The 23,346-nt window shown below is 40.7% G+C and overlaps 1 protein-coding gene across 2 annotated transcripts in view; it reads left to right on the plus strand.

Annotated features, from left to right (window-relative positions):
* Positions 1-23,346, plus strand: part of DNAH6 (dynein axonemal heavy chain 6) — a 222,672-nt gene that overhangs the window by 117,328 nt on the left and 81,998 nt on the right. For both annotated transcript variants that reach the window (XM_045079084.1, XM_004742302.3), the window contains exons 46-56: positions 1,810-2,041; positions 9,581-9,733; positions 11,052-11,192; positions 12,664-12,906; positions 14,502-14,669; positions 15,152-15,387; positions 16,505-16,766; positions 17,853-17,976; positions 19,130-19,326; positions 20,688-20,891; positions 21,766-21,891. In XM_045079084.1, the coding sequence (XP_044935019.1) occupies positions 1,810-2,041; positions 9,581-9,733; positions 11,052-11,192; positions 12,664-12,906; positions 14,502-14,669; positions 15,152-15,387; positions 16,505-16,766; positions 17,853-17,976; positions 19,130-19,326; positions 20,688-20,891; positions 21,766-21,891 (2,086 nt within the window). The remainder of the gene's footprint in view (positions 1-1,809; positions 2,042-9,580; positions 9,734-11,051; positions 11,193-12,663; positions 12,907-14,501; positions 14,670-15,151; positions 15,388-16,504; positions 16,767-17,852; positions 17,977-19,129; positions 19,327-20,687; positions 20,892-21,765; positions 21,892-23,346) is intronic.

The raw sequence follows: 23,346 nt of genomic DNA on the forward strand, positions 1-23,346 counted from the left end.
AGAAACTTCCTGGAGAATAAACCAGACCATAGGCAAAGTCAGCTTAATTTTATTTATAATCTTTCTGGCTTTTGTGAAAGAAAATCAACAGGCTATGCAAGGGATTGCTTAAAATATTACAGGAGGAAATTAATAGCCATTTGTAGAATGGAGGAGATTTGATTTTCAGAGAAACAAAGGGCAGCCATGTGAATAATGACATAGACATCTTTTTTCTAAAGAGGATCAGTAGTTAGGAATTAGAGTAAACAAATCTCTGCTTGTAAGAGTTTTTAAATACCTACTGCTGCCTAGCAATGAAAAGGGCTTCATTATGCGCATGAGTTATAGAACAATTACAGTAATTTAGCAGATATTACATTTCCATTTGTTGGTGACATTTTAGACTTTTTTTTTTTTGTATACGATAAGTGGCTAAAAGCCTTCTCAACTCAGAAAAAAAATTCGTTTTTTACTGGAGAGCCTGTGTTTTCATTTTTTATTTTATTTTATTTATTAATTTGACAGAGAGAAATCACAAGTAGACGGAGAGGCAGCCAGAGAGAGAGAGAGGGAAGCAGGCTCTCCGCTGAGCAGAGAGCCCGATGCGGGACTCGATCCCAGGACTCTGAGATCATGACCTGAGCCGAAGGCAGCGGCTTAACCCACTGAGCCACCCAGGCGCCCCACAGAGCCTGTGTTTTCAAAAAGGCAATTTGCTCCAGGCTGTTTCTACTCATTACATACACCCAAAGTTGTCACCGTACTTCCAGGATGGTAAAACAGATCTCTTTGAAAATCTAAGTCACTGGGCGCCTGGGTGGCTCGGTGGATTGGGCTGCTGCCTTCGGCTCAGGTCATGATCTCAGGGTCCTGGGATCGAGTCCCACGTCGGGCTCTCTGCTCAGCAGGGAGCCTGCTTCCCTCCCTCTCTCTGCCTGACTCTCTGTCTACTGTGATCTCTCTCTGTCAAATAAATAAATAAAATCTTTAAAAAAAAAAAAAAAAAAGAAAATCTAAGTCACTAATTAGGACAGCCATCTCTTGCCTACTACAGTAGAGAAGATGTAACCTTGAAGGATTTCTAAAGGAAGGAGTCTTCTCTCTGTGGATATGTAAGTTGACAGAAAGAAGAACACGGGAGGCAGAATGGACAAGTTATTTGTTTGCAATAATCTAAGATGAAAATAATCAAATTACTGTGAGATACATGAAACAAGGAAAGGGTAACATATAAAGTGCAAGAGTTTTATAATAGTTAATATTTCATCCACTGTCAAACATGTGCACATTATGGAGAACAATAGCAAAACATTATTACATATCCCTTTACCTCTCAATTTTATACCTACCTGGTGACTGAAGAGAAACAAACAATGATCTGACGTGTCTTCTGTTAGATGTGCACTGTATTAGAGACGTAACAGTGGAAATTGTGCGTAAATCATCTGTTTGCTTACTCTATGGGAGGTTGGCAAAGGATCCTAGGAAAGGAGCCAACAAACTTTTTTTATAAATGGCCAGGTAATAAGCATTTTAGACTCTGCAGTCTGGACTCAGTTCTGCCATTGAAACACAAAAGCAGGGCACTTGGGTGGTTCAGTCAGTTAAGGGTCTGCCTTTGGCACTGGTTGTGATCCCAGGGTCCTGCGATTGAGTGCCGCATCAGGCTCCCTGCTCAGTGAGGAGTCTGCTTCTCCCTCTCCCTCTATTCCACCTTCCCTTGTTCTCTTTCTCTCTCTCTCCCTAATAAATAAAATCTTTAAAAAAAAAAAACAAAAAACAAAAAACAAGAAACATAAAGGTCTTCCTCTACTCTGCTGCCTGCAGGATAGCCCGCATGATCCGTCAGGAAAGAGGCAACGCCCTGCTGGTTGGAGTAGGAGGCACAGGAAAGCAGTCTCTCACAAGACTCGCAGCTCACATATGTGGTTACAAATGTTTGCAAATTGAACTTAGCCGGGGATATAATTACGACAGTTTTCACGAAGACCTGAGGAAGTTGTACAGACTGGCTGGCGTAGATGACAAGAATATGGTATTTCTCTTCACAGACACGCAGGTGATGTTTAAACAGCTAAAGTACAAGTGTCATGATCGCGTGTGCTCTGAATGGTGTGTACGCTGTAGTTCAAGGAACTGTTCCCTCGGATGGCCGCTGTCCTTGACCTTGTAAAAGACTTTCATTCTCCATTTTCACTATTTTACCAACCCCTGTGTTACCCTTTAAATTCTGAGTAAGTAAATATGGTCAAAGATTAAGGGGATGAGAGAGATTTGAACTTTTCTTTGAGAAGGATATAGATAATAGAAAGTAATGAATTATTTCTATAGCAGTAAATATAAGGAAGTTATTCCCTAATTGAAATTAGTTAGGGAAATATGCCTTACACAAGAAAAGGAAAATAACAATGGCTGTTTTAAGGTTAAATTAACTTTAAAATTAAAATAGGATTACATGATTACATCTATGTCTATAGGAATCAATTTAACTGATCTTGAGTTTGTTCTAAAGAAGAAAATTTTCTACATTGACTATACTGGGCATTTTAACATTAGGGAAAATTAACCTTTATAGAAATTGGGCAAGGAATAAAAAAGTGATCTGATGCATAAATATTTTAAATTATTCAAAATTAAGTACCAGCTTAAAATGGGAAAATATTTTTAACATCTGTGACATACAGGGAATTTATATCTGAATATAAAATATTTTTGACAGGGGTGCCTGCCTGGGTGGCTCAATTGGTTAAGCAACTGCCTTCCACCCAGGTCATGATCCTAGAGTCTCAGGATCTAGTCCCACATCAGGCTCCTGCTTGACGGGGTATCTGCTTCTCCCTCTGACCTCTCCCCTCTCATGCTCTCTCCTCTCATTATATCTCTCAAATAAATAGATAAAATCTTTGGAAAAAAAACATTTTTGACAAATGGGAAAGGACCCATACCCTAATGTATATACACCACCAGCTCTGGCCACCAGCAGCAATTTGAGTGGAGAGTAAAGCAAACAGAAACATTATTCACAGAGCAAAGCCAGTGGCCCCATTCAGAATGGACACTTGGGGTACAGGTTGGCTTGAGTCAAGACCACAAAGAGAGAGCCTTTCTGGCCTACAGTCGCCTTCTGGCCACCCTACAGCCTTGCTTGGGGAGTCAAGAGCCAGTTCTTTTGTTCCACCCTGGCAGAGAAACTAATTTGTGACTCCAGTCATTGCTGAGCACAGCTTTTAGCTCATGTGACCAGGGAACCAGAATACACAACAAGCTGTGTAGCCCATTTGATAGCCCTGCTCCCTGTCTGCAAAGCCAAACCAGTGGCTTCATCTGGCCAGAGAATTCAGTGCGTGGTCTTGCTCAGTTTAGGTCCCCAAACAATGAGCCATGCAGTCCCACTCCTCTGCCCCACCAGAATAGGGAAGCTAATTCGTAGCCTTATCTCCTACTGAGTATAGTACCCAGTCCCAGCCATCTAGGAAGCCAGACCGGAGAATCTAGGCAACTACGCAGCCCACCCTACAGCCCTGCTTGGAGAGAGAACCAAGTGAGCAGTTCTATCCAACTCTTCTCAGACAGCAGCACTCCACCCCCAACCTTAGAGCTTGGGCAGTGGCCTCAACCCCCAAAAAGACCCTGACAGCAAATCCCATCTGCTTAAGGATTGCTGACATGTCCAGAAACCCAAACTCAGCAGACTGGTGAAGAACTGTATCTGCCACAGTGAACCTGTGAAGTCTGGAAGAGGAGACCGCTTACTCAAATGTGCAGACACCAGTGGAAGGCATGAAAGATCATGAAAAATCAGGGAAGCATGACACCCACCAAAGAAAATGAACAAAGCCCCAATAACTGGCCCTAAATAAATGGAAATCCTTGAACTGTGAAAGAATTCAGAATAATCCTCTTAAAGAAATTTAGTGAACTCTAAGAACACACAGACAGCTAAACAAAATTGGAAGAACAATGGATGAATAGAATAAGAAGATCAACAAAGAAAAGGAAATAATTAAACAAACAAATAAGTTAAACAAATCCTAAGCTGAAATATACAATGACTGAACTGAAAAATTCAATGGAGACCTTCAAAAGCAGACTGGATCATGCAAAAGACAGAATCAGTCACTTAAGAGACAGGACATTTGAAATTACCCAGTCAGAGGAGCAAAGAGAAAGAAGAATGAAAACCCTTACAGAACTTACAGGACAAAACGAAAAGAAACAGTGTCTGAATTATGAGAATTCCAGAAGAAGAAAAAGAAAAAGGAACCAAAAATATATTTAAAGTAATAATGGATGTAAACCTAACAAATCTAGAGAGAGTAAAGGACATCCAGATCCATGAGGCTCAAATAGGTTGAAGCTGAATGGAGCTACACTGAGACATGTTATAATTAAATATATAAAGAACTAATGCAAATCAATAGCAAAAGAAAGTTCAGCTTAAAAAAATGGGCAGAGAATCTAAATAGACAGTTTTCCAAAGAAGACATGCACATGAACAGGTACATGAAAAAATACTCAACATCAGTAATCATCAGGGAAGTGTAAATCAAAACCACAATGAAGTATTACCTCACATAATTATATGCCAACAAATTGGATAACTGGAAGAAATAAATAAAATCCTAGAAACAGAAAGCCTACTGTGGCTACCATCGAAAAGACAAGGGACAGCACGCATTGGCAAGCACGTGGAAAAACAGGAACCATGTGGACTGTTGTAGGAATGTAGATTGGTGCAGCCACTATGGAAAATATTATGGAGGTTCCTCCAACACTTAAAAGCAGAACTACCATATGATTCAGCAATCTCACTTCTGAATCTAGAGCCAAAGGAAATGAAAACAGGATCTCAAAGAGATGTCTGAACTCCCATGTTTATTGCAGTATTATTTGTAATAGCCAAAATATGAAACAACCTAAGTGTCCATCAATAGATGAATGGATAGAGAAGATATGGCATGTACATATATACACACACATACATATATATAAGTATATACACACATACACATAATAGAGTATCATTCAGCCCCGAGAAAGAAGGAAATCCTTGTATTTATACAACATGGATGAACTTTGAGGACATTATACTAAAAGAAATAGTCAACAGAGATGACCTATATGTGTCACATATATGTAGTCACCTAAATGTGGATCTAAAAGAAGCCAAACTCATGGAAACAGAAAGCATAGTGGTGATCAGGGGTTGAAGGTTGGGGAAAATGGTGAGATGTTGGTCAAAGGGTACAAACTTCCAGTCATAAGATGAATAAAGTTCTAAGGATCTAATCTACAGCATGGTGACTGTAGTTAACAACACTGTATTATATCCTTTAATTTTACAAAGAGAGTAAATCTAAAATGTTCTCACCACACACACACACACACACACACACAAGAAATGGTAATTATGTGATGTGATGGAAGTGTTAGCTAATACCATGTGCTAATCATGTTGCAATATATAAGTGGAGCAAATTAATACATTGTACACCTGAAATTTATACAATGTTATATGTCAATTATATCTCAATAAAGCTGGAAAATAAATACAAATACAGCCTTTTTTAAGTGAAAAGGAAAAGACAAGCACATCAATAAAAGAAATTTAAAAATGTAATAAGAGTGCCTGGGTGGCTCAGTGGGTTAAGCCTCTGCCTTCAGCTCAGGTCATGATCTCAGTGTCCTGGGATTGAGTCCCACATCGGGTTCTCTGCTCAGCAGGGAGCCTGCTTCCTCCTCCTCTCTCTCTCTGCCTACTTGTGATCGCTCTCTGTCAAATAAATAAATAAATAACATCTTTTTTTAAAAAATAAATAAATAAAAATAAAAATATAATAAAATGTGAACATGAAGTTCCAAAAACAAAACAAAATAAAACAAGGGCTTTAAACACCTGAAGAAATGTTCAGCCTCACTAGTAACCAAAGAAATTTCAATGAAGATAAATATCAGGGGTTGGCCTTGCACACTGACAAAGGTTAAAAATCATAAGATGCAGTGTTGACAAAGGCATCAGGAAATAGGCCTTGCATAGCCCTCAATTGTGAATTAGCAAAATCATCTGGAAGGTAATTGGCTATATGCAGTTAAAACCCTTAAATTTCTCTTACTTACAATTACAGCTGCATACAAAGTTGTATGTATAAGAAAAACTAATGCAGTATTTTAAAATAACAGTTAATTTAAAATATGAGAGGGTGGCACAAGTAAATTATAGTATAATTATATAATAGGACAGTTTGTAAAAAATTTTAAATTACTTTGTGGAAGTACACATTAATTAATGTGAAAAGTGTTTATGATGTGTTGTTACATCATATACAAATCATCTACCATACAGGTTCTTTGGTTTGATATGTAACTAAACAGATATGTTGTATATACAACATGTCTGGGTCCTGGGATTTTTGAGTGATTTTTTTTATTTTCTTAATTTTGTTTAGCTGTAGTTTCTTATTTTGAAATGAAGATTTCTTATTGAAGTTTAATGTTGCTTTTATAAGCAAGTTATATTAAAAAGGCTCTTAGTGTTAAAGCTCCAAAGATCAAATCAGAATGTCTTGCTCCCCTTTATGCAAACAAAAGGTTATTATACCCTGTTGAAAACCCCCATCAATCTCAAATGTTCTATGTTACTGGAGACCAAATATAACCATAATAACTAAAATTAATGTGTGCATGTATGTACATATGTGTAAAACTATTATAAATATGAGAGAAACAAGACATTAAAAAAGTTTAACTTGCCATTTCTAGCAAATACAAAGTAGAAATAAGTATGTTTAGATAATATAAAGAATATATTTTCTAAGCGAGAATTAATGGCTATGTACTACATTTATATTTTACAAAGAAGGTAAATATGTTCTAATATTACTAAAGGTTTACAAAAATTGATCAAATTTTAGGCTTAAGCAAATTTTCAACAAATTCAAAAAAGCATTAACTATAGTGATAACATTCTTTTCCACGCTCTAATCAAAAAAGAAAGTAATGATGTGGCTCAGGACTTCAAAATATTTGTATAGAGGCACCTGGATGACTCAGTTGATTAAGCACCTGCCTTTGGCTCAGGTCATGATCCTGGGATCCTGGGATCGAGCCCAGCGTTGGGCTGCCTGCTTATTGGGGAACCTGCCTCTCCCTTTCCTCCCTGCTCATGCTGTCTCTTGCTATCTCTCCCTCTATCTCTCCCTGTCTCTTAAATAAATAAAATCTTTTTTTAAATTTGTATAAAAAAATTCCTGAGTCAAGGGGCACTGGGTGGCTCAGTGGGTTAATCCTCTGCCTTCGGCTCAGGTCATGAACCCAGGGTCCTAAAATTGAGCCCGGCTCGGGCTCTCTGCTCAGTAGGGAGCCTTCTTTCCCTTCGCTCTCTCTGCCTGCCTCTCCGCCTACTTGTGATCTCTCTCTGTGTGTCAAATAAATAAACAAAATCTTTTTTAAAAAAGTCCTGAGTTGAGAACATCACAATTTAAATCTCTATTTAGAGAACAGGGAAAATGAACTTAATATAAATAGAAATCTGTGAATGCAGTCAAAGAGTTCTTGGGATTGAATTTATAGATTTGAATAGAAAATTAGAAACTACATATATTAATGACTTAAAAACTTCAGGAAAATAAAGGTCACAAGGAAGCAACAAGAAAAATAAGAAAAGCAAATAATAAGAGCAGAAAAAAGTAAGTTAGAACAAAAAACTAGCTAGTGTTTGCTCTTGGGAAAAATCAACAAGACAATTGTGCCAACTTCAAGAAAAAACAAAGTTATAAGTGAAGATGAAAATACAGATACTTCATCATAGTTAAGTATATAGGGCTCAAACTTTTTAAAACTAAAAAGTTAACTAAAAAGTATAAATGATAGATTTAAATATTTGCATCAATTATTAGAGGCAAAGGTTTATTTTGTAATATGAAAATTACTCATTCAAATTGAAAAGTCAACTCCAGTGTATAAATGGTTACAATTTGAACAGATTTTTAACAGAAAATAATAAATGTGGAATCATATTTGCCCTTGCTAATAATCAAAGAAATGCAGATTAAATTCTCCCAAAGCAAATTTCTCCCTAAACTAGCAAAAATGTGTTAAGTTTAATGAAATTTTACTTGAATTGAATGGGAAATTTAAAAATCTTCAAAATCCAGAAACTATTCATGCACTTTAATTGCTAATCCCACTCCTGGGAATTTTTTTTTTTAAGATTTTTTTTTTTTATTTATTAGAGCCAGAGAGTGAACAGGGGGCAGGAGAGAGAAATATAGAGAGAAGGAGAAGCAGACTCCCCACTGAGCAGGGAGCCTAATGTGGGGATCGGACCCAGGACCCTGAGATCATGACCTGAGCAAGGTAGACGCTTAACTGACTGAGCCACCCAGGCATCCCCCACTCCTGGGAACTTATTCCCAGGAAATAATCCAACTGGAGAGAAAAGCTATAGACCTACATATGTTCTTAAAATGTGAACTAGACTGTGGACCATTTAAGTCCGTGTAAAAATATGGCGCATGAGCTCAGTAGTGAGTTATGTTCCCACTAATGGTTATAAATACAATGAGTACTCCACAGAATTATGGATAAATATTTATGAGAAAATGTTAGCTGAAAAAAGGCAGAATATGAAATGGTTACATAAGGATGCCTGGGTACCTCAGTTGGTTAAGCATCCAGCTCTTGGTTTTGACTCAGGTCATGATCTCATGGGTCATTAGATCCAGCCCCACATTGGACTGCATGCTAATCGGGGAATCTGCTCGAAAAGTCTCTCTACTCCTCCCCTCATTTGCATGCCTACGTGTGCACACATGCTTGCTCTCTCAGATAATTTTTTTAAAATAAATAAATGGAAAATAAAATGTTCATACATATTACTTGAACCATGTAAAAGATGAACATCTTTTAAGAAACAAAGAGGAATGAGAAATGAAAAATCAATGTACTTCTGTGTTAGAATACATATATATATTTTTTTTAAAGATTTTATTTATTTATTTGACAGAGAGAGACACAGTGAGAGAGGGAACATAAGTGGGGGCAGGGGGTGAGAGGGAGGAGCAGGCTTCCCGCTGAGCAGGGAGCCCAATATGGGGCTCAATCCCAGGACCCTGGGATCATGACCTGAGCCAAAGGCAGATGCTTAATGACTGAGCCACCCAAGTGCCCCTGATTTTACCTCGATGTTAGAATATTAAGATTCTAATTTTTAAGGTTTTGTTTTGTTTTGTTTTGTTTTTTAAAGAGAGAGAGAACACACCAGCATTCTGGTATCTCTTCTTTTTTTTTTTTTTTTTAAGATTTTATTGATTTATTTGACAGACAGATGACAAGTAAGCAGAGAGGTAGGCAGAGAGAGAGAGAGGAGGAAGCAGGCTCCCCGCTGAGTGGAGAGCCCAATGCAGGGCTCGATCCCAGGACCCTGGGATCATGATCTGAGCCGAAGGTAGAGGCTTTAGCCCACTGAGCCACCCAGGTGCCCCAAGGTTAATTTTTTTAAAGATAAAATGAACTCAAAGTGAATTTTGATTAAATATTTGGTTTACAATTCACATGTAATAAATGTAAACTGGTTGGATCACTCTGCTCTCTTCTACAGATTGTAGTGGAGGAGTTCCTGGAAGATATAAATAACATCCTGAACTCTGGCGAAGTGCCCAATTTATTTGAAAAGGATGAACTGGAACAGGTTTTAGCAGCCACCAGACCAAGAGCGAAAGAAGTAGGCATTTCCGAGGGGAACAGAGATGAGGTAGGACATGTCACAATGGTGATAAGGCTTTAATAAAACAAGAAGTTGTGTTAGTGTCCCTTCATTTCTTTTTCTTTTTTCTTTCTTTCTTCTTTTTTTTTTTTTTTAAACAATCTACATATCTCTTTGAGGAGTCCATGGATGGATTTTTTTTTGTAATATATTTGCTTTCCTTTGTCATTCTATGTATTTTACTCCCTGCATTCAAAGCTTTGGTTCACCACACTTCCAGAGAGGTCAGTGGAAAGCAGAAAACAGAAACCCTACTGCTCCACGGAGGTCATAGTCTTGTCCAAACTGAACAGTTTGCCTTATCCTTCTTTCAACACAAATGGATTTCACACATCCTCAGTGCCCTGCCTGAGGAGTCCAATACTTTTGATTTCCTTGCCTATCAGCAAGGTCAGAGCACCTGAAACAGAAATGGGTTCCCCCACGTCTCCGGGCCCAGCGCCATCTCAGGAACCACCCAGCTTGTGTCCTCTTCCATTTCTCCAATACAGTGCTGGATTCCATGTGCTGCTGTTGCTCCGCCCTAGTGCTTTCCCTTGCTTCTGGACCTTCTTCAATTTATTTGACCATTCTTTCTTATGCCTTCTCCTCTGTGGCCTTTTGTGAGATCTCCTCTACTGCGAGGTCAGGGCTGGTACGGACAAACAGCAGGGTCTACTTGAGCTGACGAAAGCAGAAAGGGGTTTATTTGAGAAAAACAGAATCACCGGGAAAGCCCAAGAAAAGAACTCCGGGCTGAATTCCTCGGCATGGCCATGAAATGCTTGCAGTGGAAGTCAGTGGTTAGGGAAGCTGCCAAGCCCAGAAGCCACTGAGCCCGTCAGCATTCAGCGTGCTGCCAGCGCAGGTGCTGTACCTGCAGCCACACATCCCCAGCCTCATCAGGATATAGCTGCGGAAGGAGCCACATCCATAGATAGTTGCTCCAGGCCCACGCCACTTCGGCCAGACTCTGCCTCCACACAAATGGTGGCCCTGCCCCCGTCTGTCTCCCCCACTGACCTCTACTCCAAAGCACAAACTTGGAGGAATACCTCTCTCCACCTTATTCAAGAGGCCTCCTTAAAAACGCGGACGAGGAGAATCTACATCTCTTCTAGAATCCTAGTTGCAGTGGAGTCTGCCAAATGTCATTTTTAATCTTTCCAGGCTGCGTGAGGGGTGGGAATGGAGGTTGACCCAAACAGTTCGTACATCTGCTACACTAACGTTTTTATTTGGTATTGGTAGACCCAGAGGCATTAGCTAACACTCATTTTCATTATTACCTTGTCCTTATTTTAATTAAAAAATATCTTTTTGGCAGGTGTTTCAGCACTTTATCAGCAGAGTCCGTCAGAAGCTGCACATTGTTCTCTGTATGAGTCCCGTAGGGGAGGCCTTTCGGTCCCGATGCCGGATGTTTCCATCCCTTGTGAACTGCTGCACTATTGATTGGTTTGTCCAGGTTGGTGACATCCCAGGATAGTACCTCTCTGGAAAGTTGGATTCACTTGATTTTTTTTTTTAAAGTAGTCTCCATGCCAAGTTGGAGTCCAACATAGAGCTTGACCTCATGACCCTGAGATCAAGACCTGAGCTGAGATCAAGAGTCAGAGGCTTAACTAACTGAACCACCCAAGTGCCCTGGATTCACTTGATTTTAAAGGGGTAACACATTGCCCAAGAATAACTGAAGGGTACTTGCTTTTAGCTTTAAAGTCTGCTAGGAATTTATTCCTAAGCGGTGGATGACAATGATAATGATCGAACAAAGGCTAAACAGAATTTATAAAGGAAGAGGAGACTATTGAATATAGCAATGTGGAAATTATTGGTCATCTTGAGAAGAGCCTGGTTTCAGTGGAGTGATGGGGTAGAAGGTTCAAGAGAGAAGAAAGAGGAGGAATCAGAAACAGTGAGCATAGGTGATTGTTCCAAGGAGTTCTGACCCCAAAAGAACACCAAGAGCTGGGTGGTAGTTACAAGAGTAGGTGAGGTCAAGTTTTTAAGGAGGAAACACAAATACCATGCATGTATGCTGATGGAAATGATCCAGAAAAGAAATATACTGACGGAACAGCAGACAGAGTTAAGTGTAGTTGTACCAGTGGCATTGAATAGGCAAGAAGAGATGGGATGGAGTCATCAGTGAAGGGGTCGGCCTGGACAGGGAGCAATGCACAGCGTACCCCAGAGGAACAGGAGCAGGGATAAATGAGCACAGGTAACAGGGAGATGGGAAGATGTGAGGGGCGAGAGATCACAAGGTTCTGTTTCATTGCTTCTGTTTCTTTTAGAGACGTGGGAAGTGAGGTCATCAGCTGAGAATGAAATGGAAAGAGGAAGTGTTAGCAGTTGTAAAAGCTTTTCTGGGCTGTACTAGGAACCCGTTCGAGCTAGTTGTCATGAAGTTAAAGTGAGGGCGGTTGGCATGGTTGTGTGTTTTTCTCTAGCCATGCTCAACTACACAGTCACAGACATGGCATAATGGAGAGTTGCATTTGACTAAGGTTCAGGTGAGTGCAGAGAAACAAGATAGGAGCAAAGAAGTTGAAGAGGTGAGGAGGACAGTGATTTAATAATGGACCTGCATAATAAACAGAGTAAGGACTTGAGGTCCTCCCAATGTATGTGATTTTTTTTCAATGGAATTATTCTAAGCACACCCATTCATTTATTTATTCAATTAACCAATCCTGATTGAAAAATTTCCATGTGCTAGCCACTGTGCCAGGGATAGAAAATCCAGCCCCAGACCCCTCTCTAATGAACTCAGCCATTGAGTTCATTACACATTATAGACATGAGTAGGAATTCATTGGGTAAAAGGGGGGACAAAGCAAGGAAGAGGTCTGGAGAAATGCATTTTCTTACTTGTTAAAACATATATTATAAAAACGAGCAACAGATTTTCCAAACTATACCTTTATTTCCAGTGGCCCAGAGAAGCACTTCTTTCTGTGTCAAAGACATTTTTCACAAACATCGATGCTAGAAATGAAGAACTGAAAGAAAAGCTTTCCCTCATGTGCGTTAATGTTCACCTGAGCGTCTCTACTATGGCGGAACGTTATTACACGGAGCTCCGCAGGCGGTACTACACGACACCTACCTCCTACTTGGAGCTCATCAATCTCTTCCTGACTATGCTGAGTGGGAAGAAGCAGCAGCTGGTTTCAGTAAGTGTAATATTATCAATAAAAAAACTTTTTGTTGTTGTTGTTTGAACTCAAAACTTGCCAGAACTAGCAGAAGATCTACATGCTGTCTTGCCTGCTAGAACCTTCTCCACCCCGACTTGTGCCCTTGACAACCCACAACAGACAAAAAAGAAGAATGTCTCATCTTGTCAGCTGGGAGGACTTCCCCTTCCTTGATATGTATATTTTTTCTACTGTCCTTTACCTAAGTGTGCCTCCGTGGAATGAGATGGACATTGTAACAGCAGCAAAGTGAGGCAGTGAATCAGACAGCTCTGCAGTATTTCATGAGAAGGAGAACCTTTTGCTAAGCAGCAGAGATGGAGTTTGGTGGCTTGACATGTGTCCATAGTTGCCATTAAGAGCGAGGACTTCAGTGTCAGGCAGCCCATATACAGCCTATGTTCTGCCTCTTTCTTGCTGTCTAACCCTGAGCACGTTTTGTAACTTCTAGGTCTTAGTAGAAAATAAGGTTTAGAAATTTCTATATCTACCCTTTGGATTGAGTGGAGTTTAGATAAGATACTGTTTGTGATGGGCTTGGAATATGATCTGACACGTGTGAGGTGCTCAGGAAAGAGTGGCTGCCATCACCATCGCCATCAGCGGGCTGTTACCATGAGTTGAAATTTTCAACATTTTAATCAAAATTAAAATAGAAGGATAGACCATTAAGATATTTTTAATGTTTTTCAGAGGAGTTTTACTGGTCAATAAATACATGCTTTGTAAAATAACTTGTTAGATATTTTGGAACCTGTCAATTTGAACCAGGCTTTCTGACTCACCTTGAGAAAACAGTTATTCTCGGCTGTCTCCTCTTCTAAGTACTGCCTCTTTGATCCTAGTCAGAAGTTCCTTACCACCGGGAAGTAGGGTTCAGATCCAGCAACCAGAGCTGAGTTCCCAGAACACTGCCTCCCAGAACACTGACAAGTTCTTAGCTCTGCTTACCCATCTTGAGGAAACAAATTCCTAGAGCTGTGGCCTCCAGAAATTCCTATCTGAACTTACCCCTTGTTCATTCAATGAGCTGCCAAACTGCCAAGCTAAGGGAATAAAAATATGATGTGATTCCTCAGTGAGTCCACATTCCAGTGACACGCCAACCGCTATGCCTAGGGAGCATGGATCTAGAACCACCATGGTGAATGTCACAGTCATTTCCTAGAGTTCTGTTACCTGAAGATTTCTGTCCATTCACAATTTTATTTACTTATTTATTTATTTTAATTCCAACTTTTTGAGTCCTTATGGTTTTTTTTTAAGATTTTATTTATTTATTTGACAGAGAGAGATCACAAGTAGGCAGAGAGGCAGGCAGAGAGAGAGGGAAGCAGGCTCCCCACTGAGCAGAGAGCCCGATGCAGGACTCGGTCCCAGGACCCTGAGATCATGACCTGAGCTAAAGGCAGAGGCTTAACCCACTGAGCCACCCAGGCACCCTCCATTCACAATTTTAATTATTACAAACTGATTTGCCAACTCTGTAGATATAAAATTTTAATACATGAGTAAAAGATACCAAGAAATGTATTTTTTATAATAGTCATAGATATTTTATTGTCATCTAGGCACGCGACCGAGTGAAGAACGGTCTCACCAAGCTATTAGAAACCAATGTACTAGTCGATAAAATGAAATTAGAGCTCTCAGCTTTAGAACCTGTCCTTTTTCAAAAATCACAAGATGTTGAAGCCCTGATGGACAAATTGGCAGTGGATCAAGAGAACGCCGATCAGGTATGCCTCACTCCCTGACGTTGTGGGTGAGAAGGCTTTGATCACCAGCCGATCACCTGTATGTCGTGACATGGGATTGGATGTTTTCAATTTTTGTATGTCCTTACAATAATTAAATGATAGTTTTAGCAATGCTTTTAAGTTGTAAACAGCCTACTTTCAATGAATCAGGCTCGTTCTCTCCCTGAGACTGAGTGAACCCAATGAGTGGGACAGAGAGTGGTGAGAAAAGTGCCCCCAACAAATATAAACAGGCAGCTCCTCATCTCCTAAGAAGGGACAGTTTGTTCTAAGAGCTTCAGCTCAGTTATCCCATCAGCCTACATGAGATGGACAGAGAGCCTAAAATGTACTGTAGCTAATCCTCTTTCAGTATTGATGCAATCCAGAGGGGCAAATAGGATGTAATGTTACTGGCTTTGTTTTTAAACATTGAAATGTAAATCCTGAGACCACCTAAGCAGCCATGTTTCCATGGTTAGGTCCGTAGCATTGTGCAGGAGGATGAAGCGACAGCAAAAGTGAAAGCTGAGGAAACCCAAGCAATTGCCGACGATGCTCAGAGAGACCTTGAAGAAGCTCTCCCTGCCCTTGATGCTGCTAATAGAGCCCTGGACTCCCTAGATAAAGCGGACATATCGGAAATCAGAGTTTTTACAAAGCCCCCAGATATGGTCATGACTGTTATGGAAGCGATTTCTATTCTCTTGAATGCCAAGTGAGTATATCCATAATCATGTGTTACCAAAAATGCATGGGGGAATTGCTTTGGTGTTTTTCCACATTTTATTTGTATGTGCTCATTCTCTTCTCTGCCTTTTCACAGAATTGGTCAGTCATTCAACAGATTGATTCAACAAGAATTTTTTTGAACATCTGTGTTGTTCTAGATGATGAAAGATACAAAGCTCTTCTCTATAAGGCACATACAGGATAGTGGGGAGAGAGACATGAAAAATAATTTCAAGATATTCAGTATTTGCATAGTACCAGGACTCCCCCCCCCACACCTCAGAAAAAATAGTGCTTGTAGAGAAGAGTGAGCAGGTTTCTGAGCGATGATGCTCAGGTGGAAAGCGAGACTGTGGGGAGATGCTTATGGACTGGGTTGGGGCTGGGGAGGAGGGCAGTGATGACAGCAGGCAAGGTCTTGTGTTTCATCCTGGAGATACGTAGTTTCCAAACCTTCTTTAGGAATACAGACTTTTTTCAATAAAAATTATAAGAAATCTTTCTATGTAAAACTGACCACGCAAGGGTAGAGGGCTCAGGGGATCCCTGCCCAACTTCCCTGCTTACTCTCTGGCCAGCATCTAAGTGGGGCTGGGGAGTCCTGCAAAGTGCAAACAAAAAGCCCCAGCCAGAGGGGACTGGGAACCACTGAACATTTTCAACATAATCAGCTTTTCGTGTGAGAAAGAGCAGTCTGGCAAAAGGTCATGAGGGGCAGGGTTGACGGAGAAACATAAAACCAGGTAGAAGGTGATTGTAGTGTCCTGGCAAGATATTTTAAGGACCTAAACTAAGGCAAATGGGATAAAAATGTGAGTGCTGGGGCATTGTGAAAATAAAACTATTCTTTCTGTAATATCTTACATTTCTAAAACTCTGATTTCTTTCTCTACCAAAATGGGGGTTGGATGAAACGTTAGTCCTTCAGGAATGTCTCCCCAGGAATTGTGGTGTACTTAACTACCAATGGCTGGGATTAGAGTATCAAGATTAAAACGACCCACTGATTGGGATAATATCTTAATGCTCTCAAAAGAACACATTCCTTTTGTTCTTAAATTACTTTATTACAGTGCTATTAACTTATCCCATCTGTCTTTCAGGCCTGATTGGCCAACAGCCAAGCAACTTCTTGGTGATTCTAACTTTCTAAGAAGACTTTTAGAGTATGATAAGGAAAACATAAAGCCTCAGATATTGGCAAAACTTCAAAAGTATATTAACAATCCTGATTTTGTGCCTGAGAAAGTAGAGAAGGTGTCCAGAGCATGTAAATCCATGTGCATGTGGGTGAGAGCAATGGATTTATACTCTAGGGTAGTCAAAGAAGTCGAACCAAAGAGACAAAAACTCCGTGCTGCTCAGGTACAGTATTTGTGTTGCAACATTTTATACAATTAAAGGCCATGATCATTAATCATTCAAGCTCCTGTGACTTTGAAAATTGGTTTTTGTCATAGCAAAAGAGCTGGGGAAGATTGTTCTTTCAGAAATGACCTCTATAATCAACCCTTTCCCAACATGAAGGGAAAATGAGTTCTTAGCATATTCATATCATCAGGCCGGTGATATTTTTGAGGTGCCTTTTCGCTCTAGCGTGTGACGCTCTGGGTTACGTTTGCTACTACTCCGGCACTCCGTGGTGGCTTCTGAGGTTGTAAAGCCTGCTTGAGCCACAGTCGGATGTGAGGCCCCAAGAAGAGCAAAGAACGCTCACAGAGAGCAGTGGGTTACTGACTTACTGACGGAACCGCCTCGCTATAGCAGAGGTGGCAGACTTTCCCTATGAAGACCCAGAGAGTAAATATTCTACATTTTGCTGACTATTGGGTTTCCATGGCAACTCCTGAACCCTCCTATTGCAGCACAGGCACTGCCATCAATAATCCGTGCATGAGAAAGCTTAGCTGTGTTCCAACATCACTTTACTTATGCACACAGGAATTTGAGTTTATTCAATTATCATGTGTCAGGAAATATTCTTCTCTTGATTCCCCCCACCCCCGCAACCATTTAAAATTCTAAAACCAGTCTTAGTTTGCTAACTGTACAAAAACAGGCAGCAGGCTGGATTTGGTTTGCAGACCCCTGCTCTAGAGAACTTGTTAGGAAAGATTAGTTTTCCCAATTGCGTGAATCTTTTATTTATTTCATCATTTAAAGTTAATCCATTGTAGTAACTAATTAATATCAAATGCTTTGGGATTAATGTGCAATGGTATTTCTGTTTCTCTTTTCGTTTTATGATTTATTTTGTTGGGCTTTGTTTCTTATTTTGTTCTGTTTTGATTTTATTCTACTTTTGTTTTAACTTTGTATACCATATCAAAATCTCTCAAGACATGAAAAAGAGAACATAAATCCTATTTTTTAAGTGTGTTATAAGTAGGTAAATTTGATTTTCTTTGGGGACCTCGGATTTTCATTTTAATATTTACTTAATTTTATTAGGCTGAACTTGATATCACTATGGCTACTCTGAGAGAAAAGCAAGCATTACTAAAGCAAGTAGAAAATCAAATACAAGCCTTACAAGATGAATATGACAAAAGTGTGAATGAGAAAGAAAGCCTAGGTAAGTAACTCATAAAATTTATCGTGGTCAGGAAATTCCTGATTTTTTTAATTTAATTTCAATTAGCCAACATATAGTACATCTTAGCTTCAGATGTAGAGTTCAGTAATTCATCAGTTATGTATAATACCCTGTGCTCATCATATCATGTGCCCTCTTTAATGCCTGTCACCAAGTTACCCCATTCCCCCACCCACCTCCCCTCTAGCAAGCCTCAGTTTGTTTCCCATAGTTAAGAGTCTCTCATGGTGGGCACCTCAGTGGCTCAGCTGGTTAAGTGCCTGGCTTTGGTTTGGGTCATGATCCCAGAGTCTTGGAATCAAGCCCCTCATCAGGCTCCCTGCTCAGTGGGGAGTCTACTTCTCCCTCTCCTTTTGCCTTCCCCACTTGTGTTCTCTCTTGCTCTGATCTCTCTCTCTCTCAAATAAATAAATAATCTTTAAAAAAAAAAAAAAAGTCTCTCATGGTTTTCCCCCCTCTGATGACTTCTGTTTTTCTCTCCTTTCCCCTATGATCCTCTGCCCTGTTTCCTATATTCCACATATGAGTCAAACCATATGAAAATTATCTTTCTCTGATTGACTGACTTTGCTCAGCACAATACCCTCCAATTCCATCATGCTGATGTAAATGGTAAGCATTCATCCTTTGTGATGGCTGAGTAATATTCTGTTATATGTATATAACCACAAGGAGATGCCTGATTTTTAAAAGTAGTTTTCAGGTGGTCAGACCTCAGCTTCCATCCAATATGTAGGATGCATTTCCCCAGAGTTACTACACTAACTTTCGAGTGTAACATTAGAGCTGCACACGTGCCATAGTTTCTGCTCCTGAGTGAAAGGCTTATTGGGACATGTTCCACTATAACACGATGTGCCTTATGAATTTGATCCACAAAATAAGTACTACAGACAGAGCAATATTCAGCCAGAGTAATGGAGTATCAAAAAGAAGCTGTTTACATGGGAGAGACAAACTTGGACTTGCTTCTGGAATGGGAAGTAATGCTGAATTAGTGTGAGGTCTCAGAGATGCATTGACATCATTACTAAGTAATGCTGATGCTGCTATAAACAAAAGCAGTGAACAAACTTCTTATATTTTAGGAAAATTCTGAATAACCTAACTTGATTTTCTTAAAATTTTCTAGCAAAGACTATGGCTCTGACCAAAGCACGTCTGATACGCGCTGGAAAGCTGACGGCTGCATTAGGAGATGAGCAAGTTCGATGGGAAGAAAGCATCCAGAAGTTCGATGAGGAGATATCAAATGTCATTGGGAATGTGTTTATAGCAGCAGCTTGTGTTGCCTATTATGGGGCCTTCACAGCCCAGTATAGGAAGTTGGTGAGTAAACTCACTTTCTGGGAGGAGTGGTGACTGGCAGAAGCAGGACAAGGAAAATCATTTAGAGGGAGGCTCTCCACTGTGAAGGTTCTTCATGATGGAAACTCATTTACACATTCCACAGCCCTCCACCTCCCCCATCAGCCAGCAGTGACCTACCCCTAGGAGTCCCTTAACACATTTCTTCCTTTCCTTTCCTGCCATAGAAAGTTATCATCACTTCCTTATACAGCTCAAGAACCTGGGGGAAGAAAAAGGGCAAGGGGTCCCCACACAACTTATGATCAGCAGTGGCATCTAAAGTCAGCTACGATGGGGCATCTGGGTGGCTCAGTCAGTTGAGCAGCTGAGTCCTGATTTCAGCTCAGGTCATGACTTCAGGGTTTGAGATTGAGCCCCATATCAGGCTCTGCATTCAGCTGGGAGTCTGCCTGAGATTCTCTCCCTCTGCCCAAGGCCCCCATGTCCATGCTCACGCACTCTCTCTCTCTCATTCTCTCATAAATAAATAAATCTTTATAGTCAGCCAGGATGAAGTGCTCTGAATTGGAGATACTGCTACAAATGTTTAGGCAATGGGAAGGAGCAGTAAATGAAATTATTTGGAGAGATTTTCAGGCCATTTTTATGAAATGCCTTCCTAAAAGGGTTTCACCTGGATGCCTGGGTGGGTCAGTTGGTCAAGCATCTGCCTTCAGCTCAGGTCATGATCCCAGGGTTCTGGGATTTAGTCTCAAAGCGGACTTCCTGCTCAGTGGGGAACCTGCTTCTCTCCCTCTCCCCCTGCTTGTGCTCTCTCTCTCACTGTCTCTCTCTCTCTTTGTCAAATAAATAAATATATTCTAAAAAAAATAAGGTTTCATCCTTGCCCTTGAGTTATAAAACCTAGTTAGTAGAGGACTCATAGACTTAGCAGAAGGGTCATCTGGTGCCATGTGAGCAGAGCCAGTGGTGCTTTTGGACCGTCCCATTCACTGAAGGAGGGAACATACCAACATCCTCTGCCCCATCTAATAGTTGCTAGTAGCACCCACAGTCATTGTGATGACCCCCAATTCTCCACATGCTTCCAGGCTCTCCCAGCAGGGACAGTACACCCCTGGTTGAAGGCTACTGTGACAGCATTTGTTGTTCATATGTGAGAAAACTGAGGTTCAGATGAGGGGTGACATGCCCAAAGCCACAGCTGGTTTATGGTATGGTTCAAGGCGCCAGATCTCCATCAGACAACTTCTTGTGTCCTATGCTTTGATGCCAGGATGCAGTGGAGACCAGCATAACTTGTAACCATAACATTTTATGTGTATCTCCATTTTGCTGAGTGTTCCTGACTATACAAAAAAGCTTTCCTCCTCCCACAGCTTATAGAGTATTGGATCCAGGATTGTCTATCTCTGGAGATTCCAATCAATCCTTCCTTCAGTCTCATTAACATCCTTGGAGATCCCTATGAAATACGGCAGTGGAACACAGATGGGCTGCCCCGTGACACAATATCAACAGAAAATGGTATTTTGGTTACGCAAGGGAGACGGTGGCCTCTGATGATTGATCCCCAGGATCAGGTGCGTGACACGTGCTTCAGATGCTGAGCAGCCTCCTAGCTCTGCTTCCTGTTCAGCTGTCTGTTCCAAATTGCAAAAGTGGACTTGAACACACTTGTAAGATGCTGGGGATTTAGACCTAGCAGGGAGTTTAGAAGTCTTCTAGACCACAAGGCGCCTCGGTGGCTCAGTCAGTTAAGTCATCTGACTCTTGGTTTCGGCTCAGGTCATGATCTCAAGCCCTGAGTTGGGCTCTGCTTGAGATTCCCTCCTTCCCGTTGCCCCTCCCTAGCTCACTCCCGCTCTCTCTCTCAAATGAATAAAGCTTTTTAAAAAAAGGATTCTAGCCCAAGTTCCTAACTTTGTGGAGGCAGAAGGTGAAAGGGAAGAGTCTGCCTGCTCTGCATACTTGATTTTGATTGGTTTTCTGTTTTCTGTGGGAACAGAAATTCATTCCCATCTAGTGTTCCAAAAAGGTCTGAAGAGTCAGAATGAAGTCATAATAGGTTGGGTTTTTAGGGCAAGCCTGCCTGGAATTTACAGAATCCTATTATCTGACTCCTAAATCCATGGATTATACTGTTCTGAGAGGGTTTAGAAAAGGGAGCTATTGTCAGAGCAAGAAAGACAAGCTTGGATACATTAAGGATGGGCTTTTTCCCTATACGTGTCTCCTCTTTATTTGCTCCAAATTTGAATAAAATGGAAGAATCCCAAACACTAGGGTTTAAAAGATGTTTTTATTTGCAGAGGGGTATTTTATTTTATTTTTTTCATCTTTCAAAACTGTTTCTAAATTGAACAAAATTTCTAAACTTTACTCTTAAAAACTTTCACTTCCTAGTCATTTGTAAAACTCTAAGTCCAGTGTCCTGCTCTGTGCTTTCTCAAACAGGCAAACCGTTGGATAAGGAACAAGGAAATGAAAAGTGGTATAAAGATCATTAAGCTTACGGATAGTAATTTCCTACGTACACTTGAAAATTCAATCCGACTTGGTTTGCCGGTCTTACTGGAAGAGGTGTACTTGCTTTTCACTTTTCTTCAGTTCGATTTCAGACCATATCTGGAATCTTCTATGGGTCACACCTGCATCGTGCTGGAAACACGAGTCAGCTCCATTGGCGAATTGCTCAAATGGATTGCTTTGCTCCTTAAACAGTGTACTGTCATGTGGGGAGCATCTGATGACTGAGTGATTTTTCTGATTCCAGACATGGTTTTGGTGTTGATGGGATGGGCTGTTCCCTGACACTGCTAATTCTTGGTTCCCGTGGTGGCTCTTGATGGTGAGCTGCCATGGAAATGCAGAGTGGCAGTGCCAAAGGGCTCCGCTGTCTACAGTGGGGCCTGTCTACACACGCTAATGATGGGAAATCAGCAAACGTTCCAGAAGGCATAAATAATATTACTCTGTACCTTCTAGCCTTGACCAATACAGGCAAGGTTCTGTACTGGGTCCCAGGCCCTCGCTCAAACCCTGGAGTTACAGGGGAGGGTAAAGTCTCTCCAGACCTTTGCTGCAGTTATGCTAGCCCCAAACTGGATTCTTAAACCCCGGCTTGTATTGTAACAAAGGAGGCCCTAGGGGAATTTCTTCTCTCACTGCACGGCACAAACGACTTTCTATGACGTTCTGCCCCTGGTCGGTAGGCCTTGTAACTGTAGCTGAGTGCCTGTGGGAGCCGGAGATGGGCCCTGGTCAGCACGCCAGCCAGAGAAGGATATTCTCTGACCAGGCCTGTCCTGCTTTCTGTGACTTGGAGTCAATCATTAACATGCACCTAGCTGCTTTTTACATTTGTAAAGTGGTATTTTTCCAACTTTGTCTCCACCCATTCATGGGTGTGTAATGGAGTTAGTCCATCTCAACCAGCATTTTTTAATGAAATAGAATAGATTTTTAAGAGGACAAAAATGGTATCATAGGTGGGAATGGAAATTTTATCTCATGAACTTTTAAGAGAACAACTTATATTCTTCAGTACCATGTCACGGTATGAAATAGGTTTGTTAACTATGGATTACAATAAAATTTTGACAGATCCTGAGCCATCCCCCATCACACCCGTGCTGACATAAGGATTTTTTTTCATGAGGTCCAGCAGCAGTGTCTACATACCCAAGTTCTTGCCAATGATCAAATTCGCTTTGAGGGAAAGAAAATAACTATCGTTATTTCCACAAACTTTCTTTTTTTTTTTTTATAAATTAATATATTTATTTTCAGAAAAACAGTATTCATTATTTTTTCACCACACCCAGTGCTCCATGCAATCGGTGCCCTCTATATACCCACCACCTGGTACCCCAACCTCCCACACCCCCGCCACTTCAAACCCCTCAGATTGTTTTTTAGAGTCCCTAGTCTCTCATGATTCACCTCCCCTTCCAATTTCCACAAACTTTCTGTAAAGAGCCAGATACTTTAGTTTTTTTTAGGTCACATACAGTCCCTGTACAAGTATTAGTCAAG

Source organism: Mustela putorius, unplaced genomic scaffold (assembly GCF_011764305.1).
Source record: "Mustela putorius furo isolate JIRA1106 unplaced genomic scaffold, ASM1176430v1.1 tig00000281_pilon_pilon_pilon, whole genome shotgun sequence".
Lineage (NCBI taxonomy): Eukaryota > Metazoa > Chordata > Mammalia > Carnivora > Mustelidae > Mustela > Mustela putorius.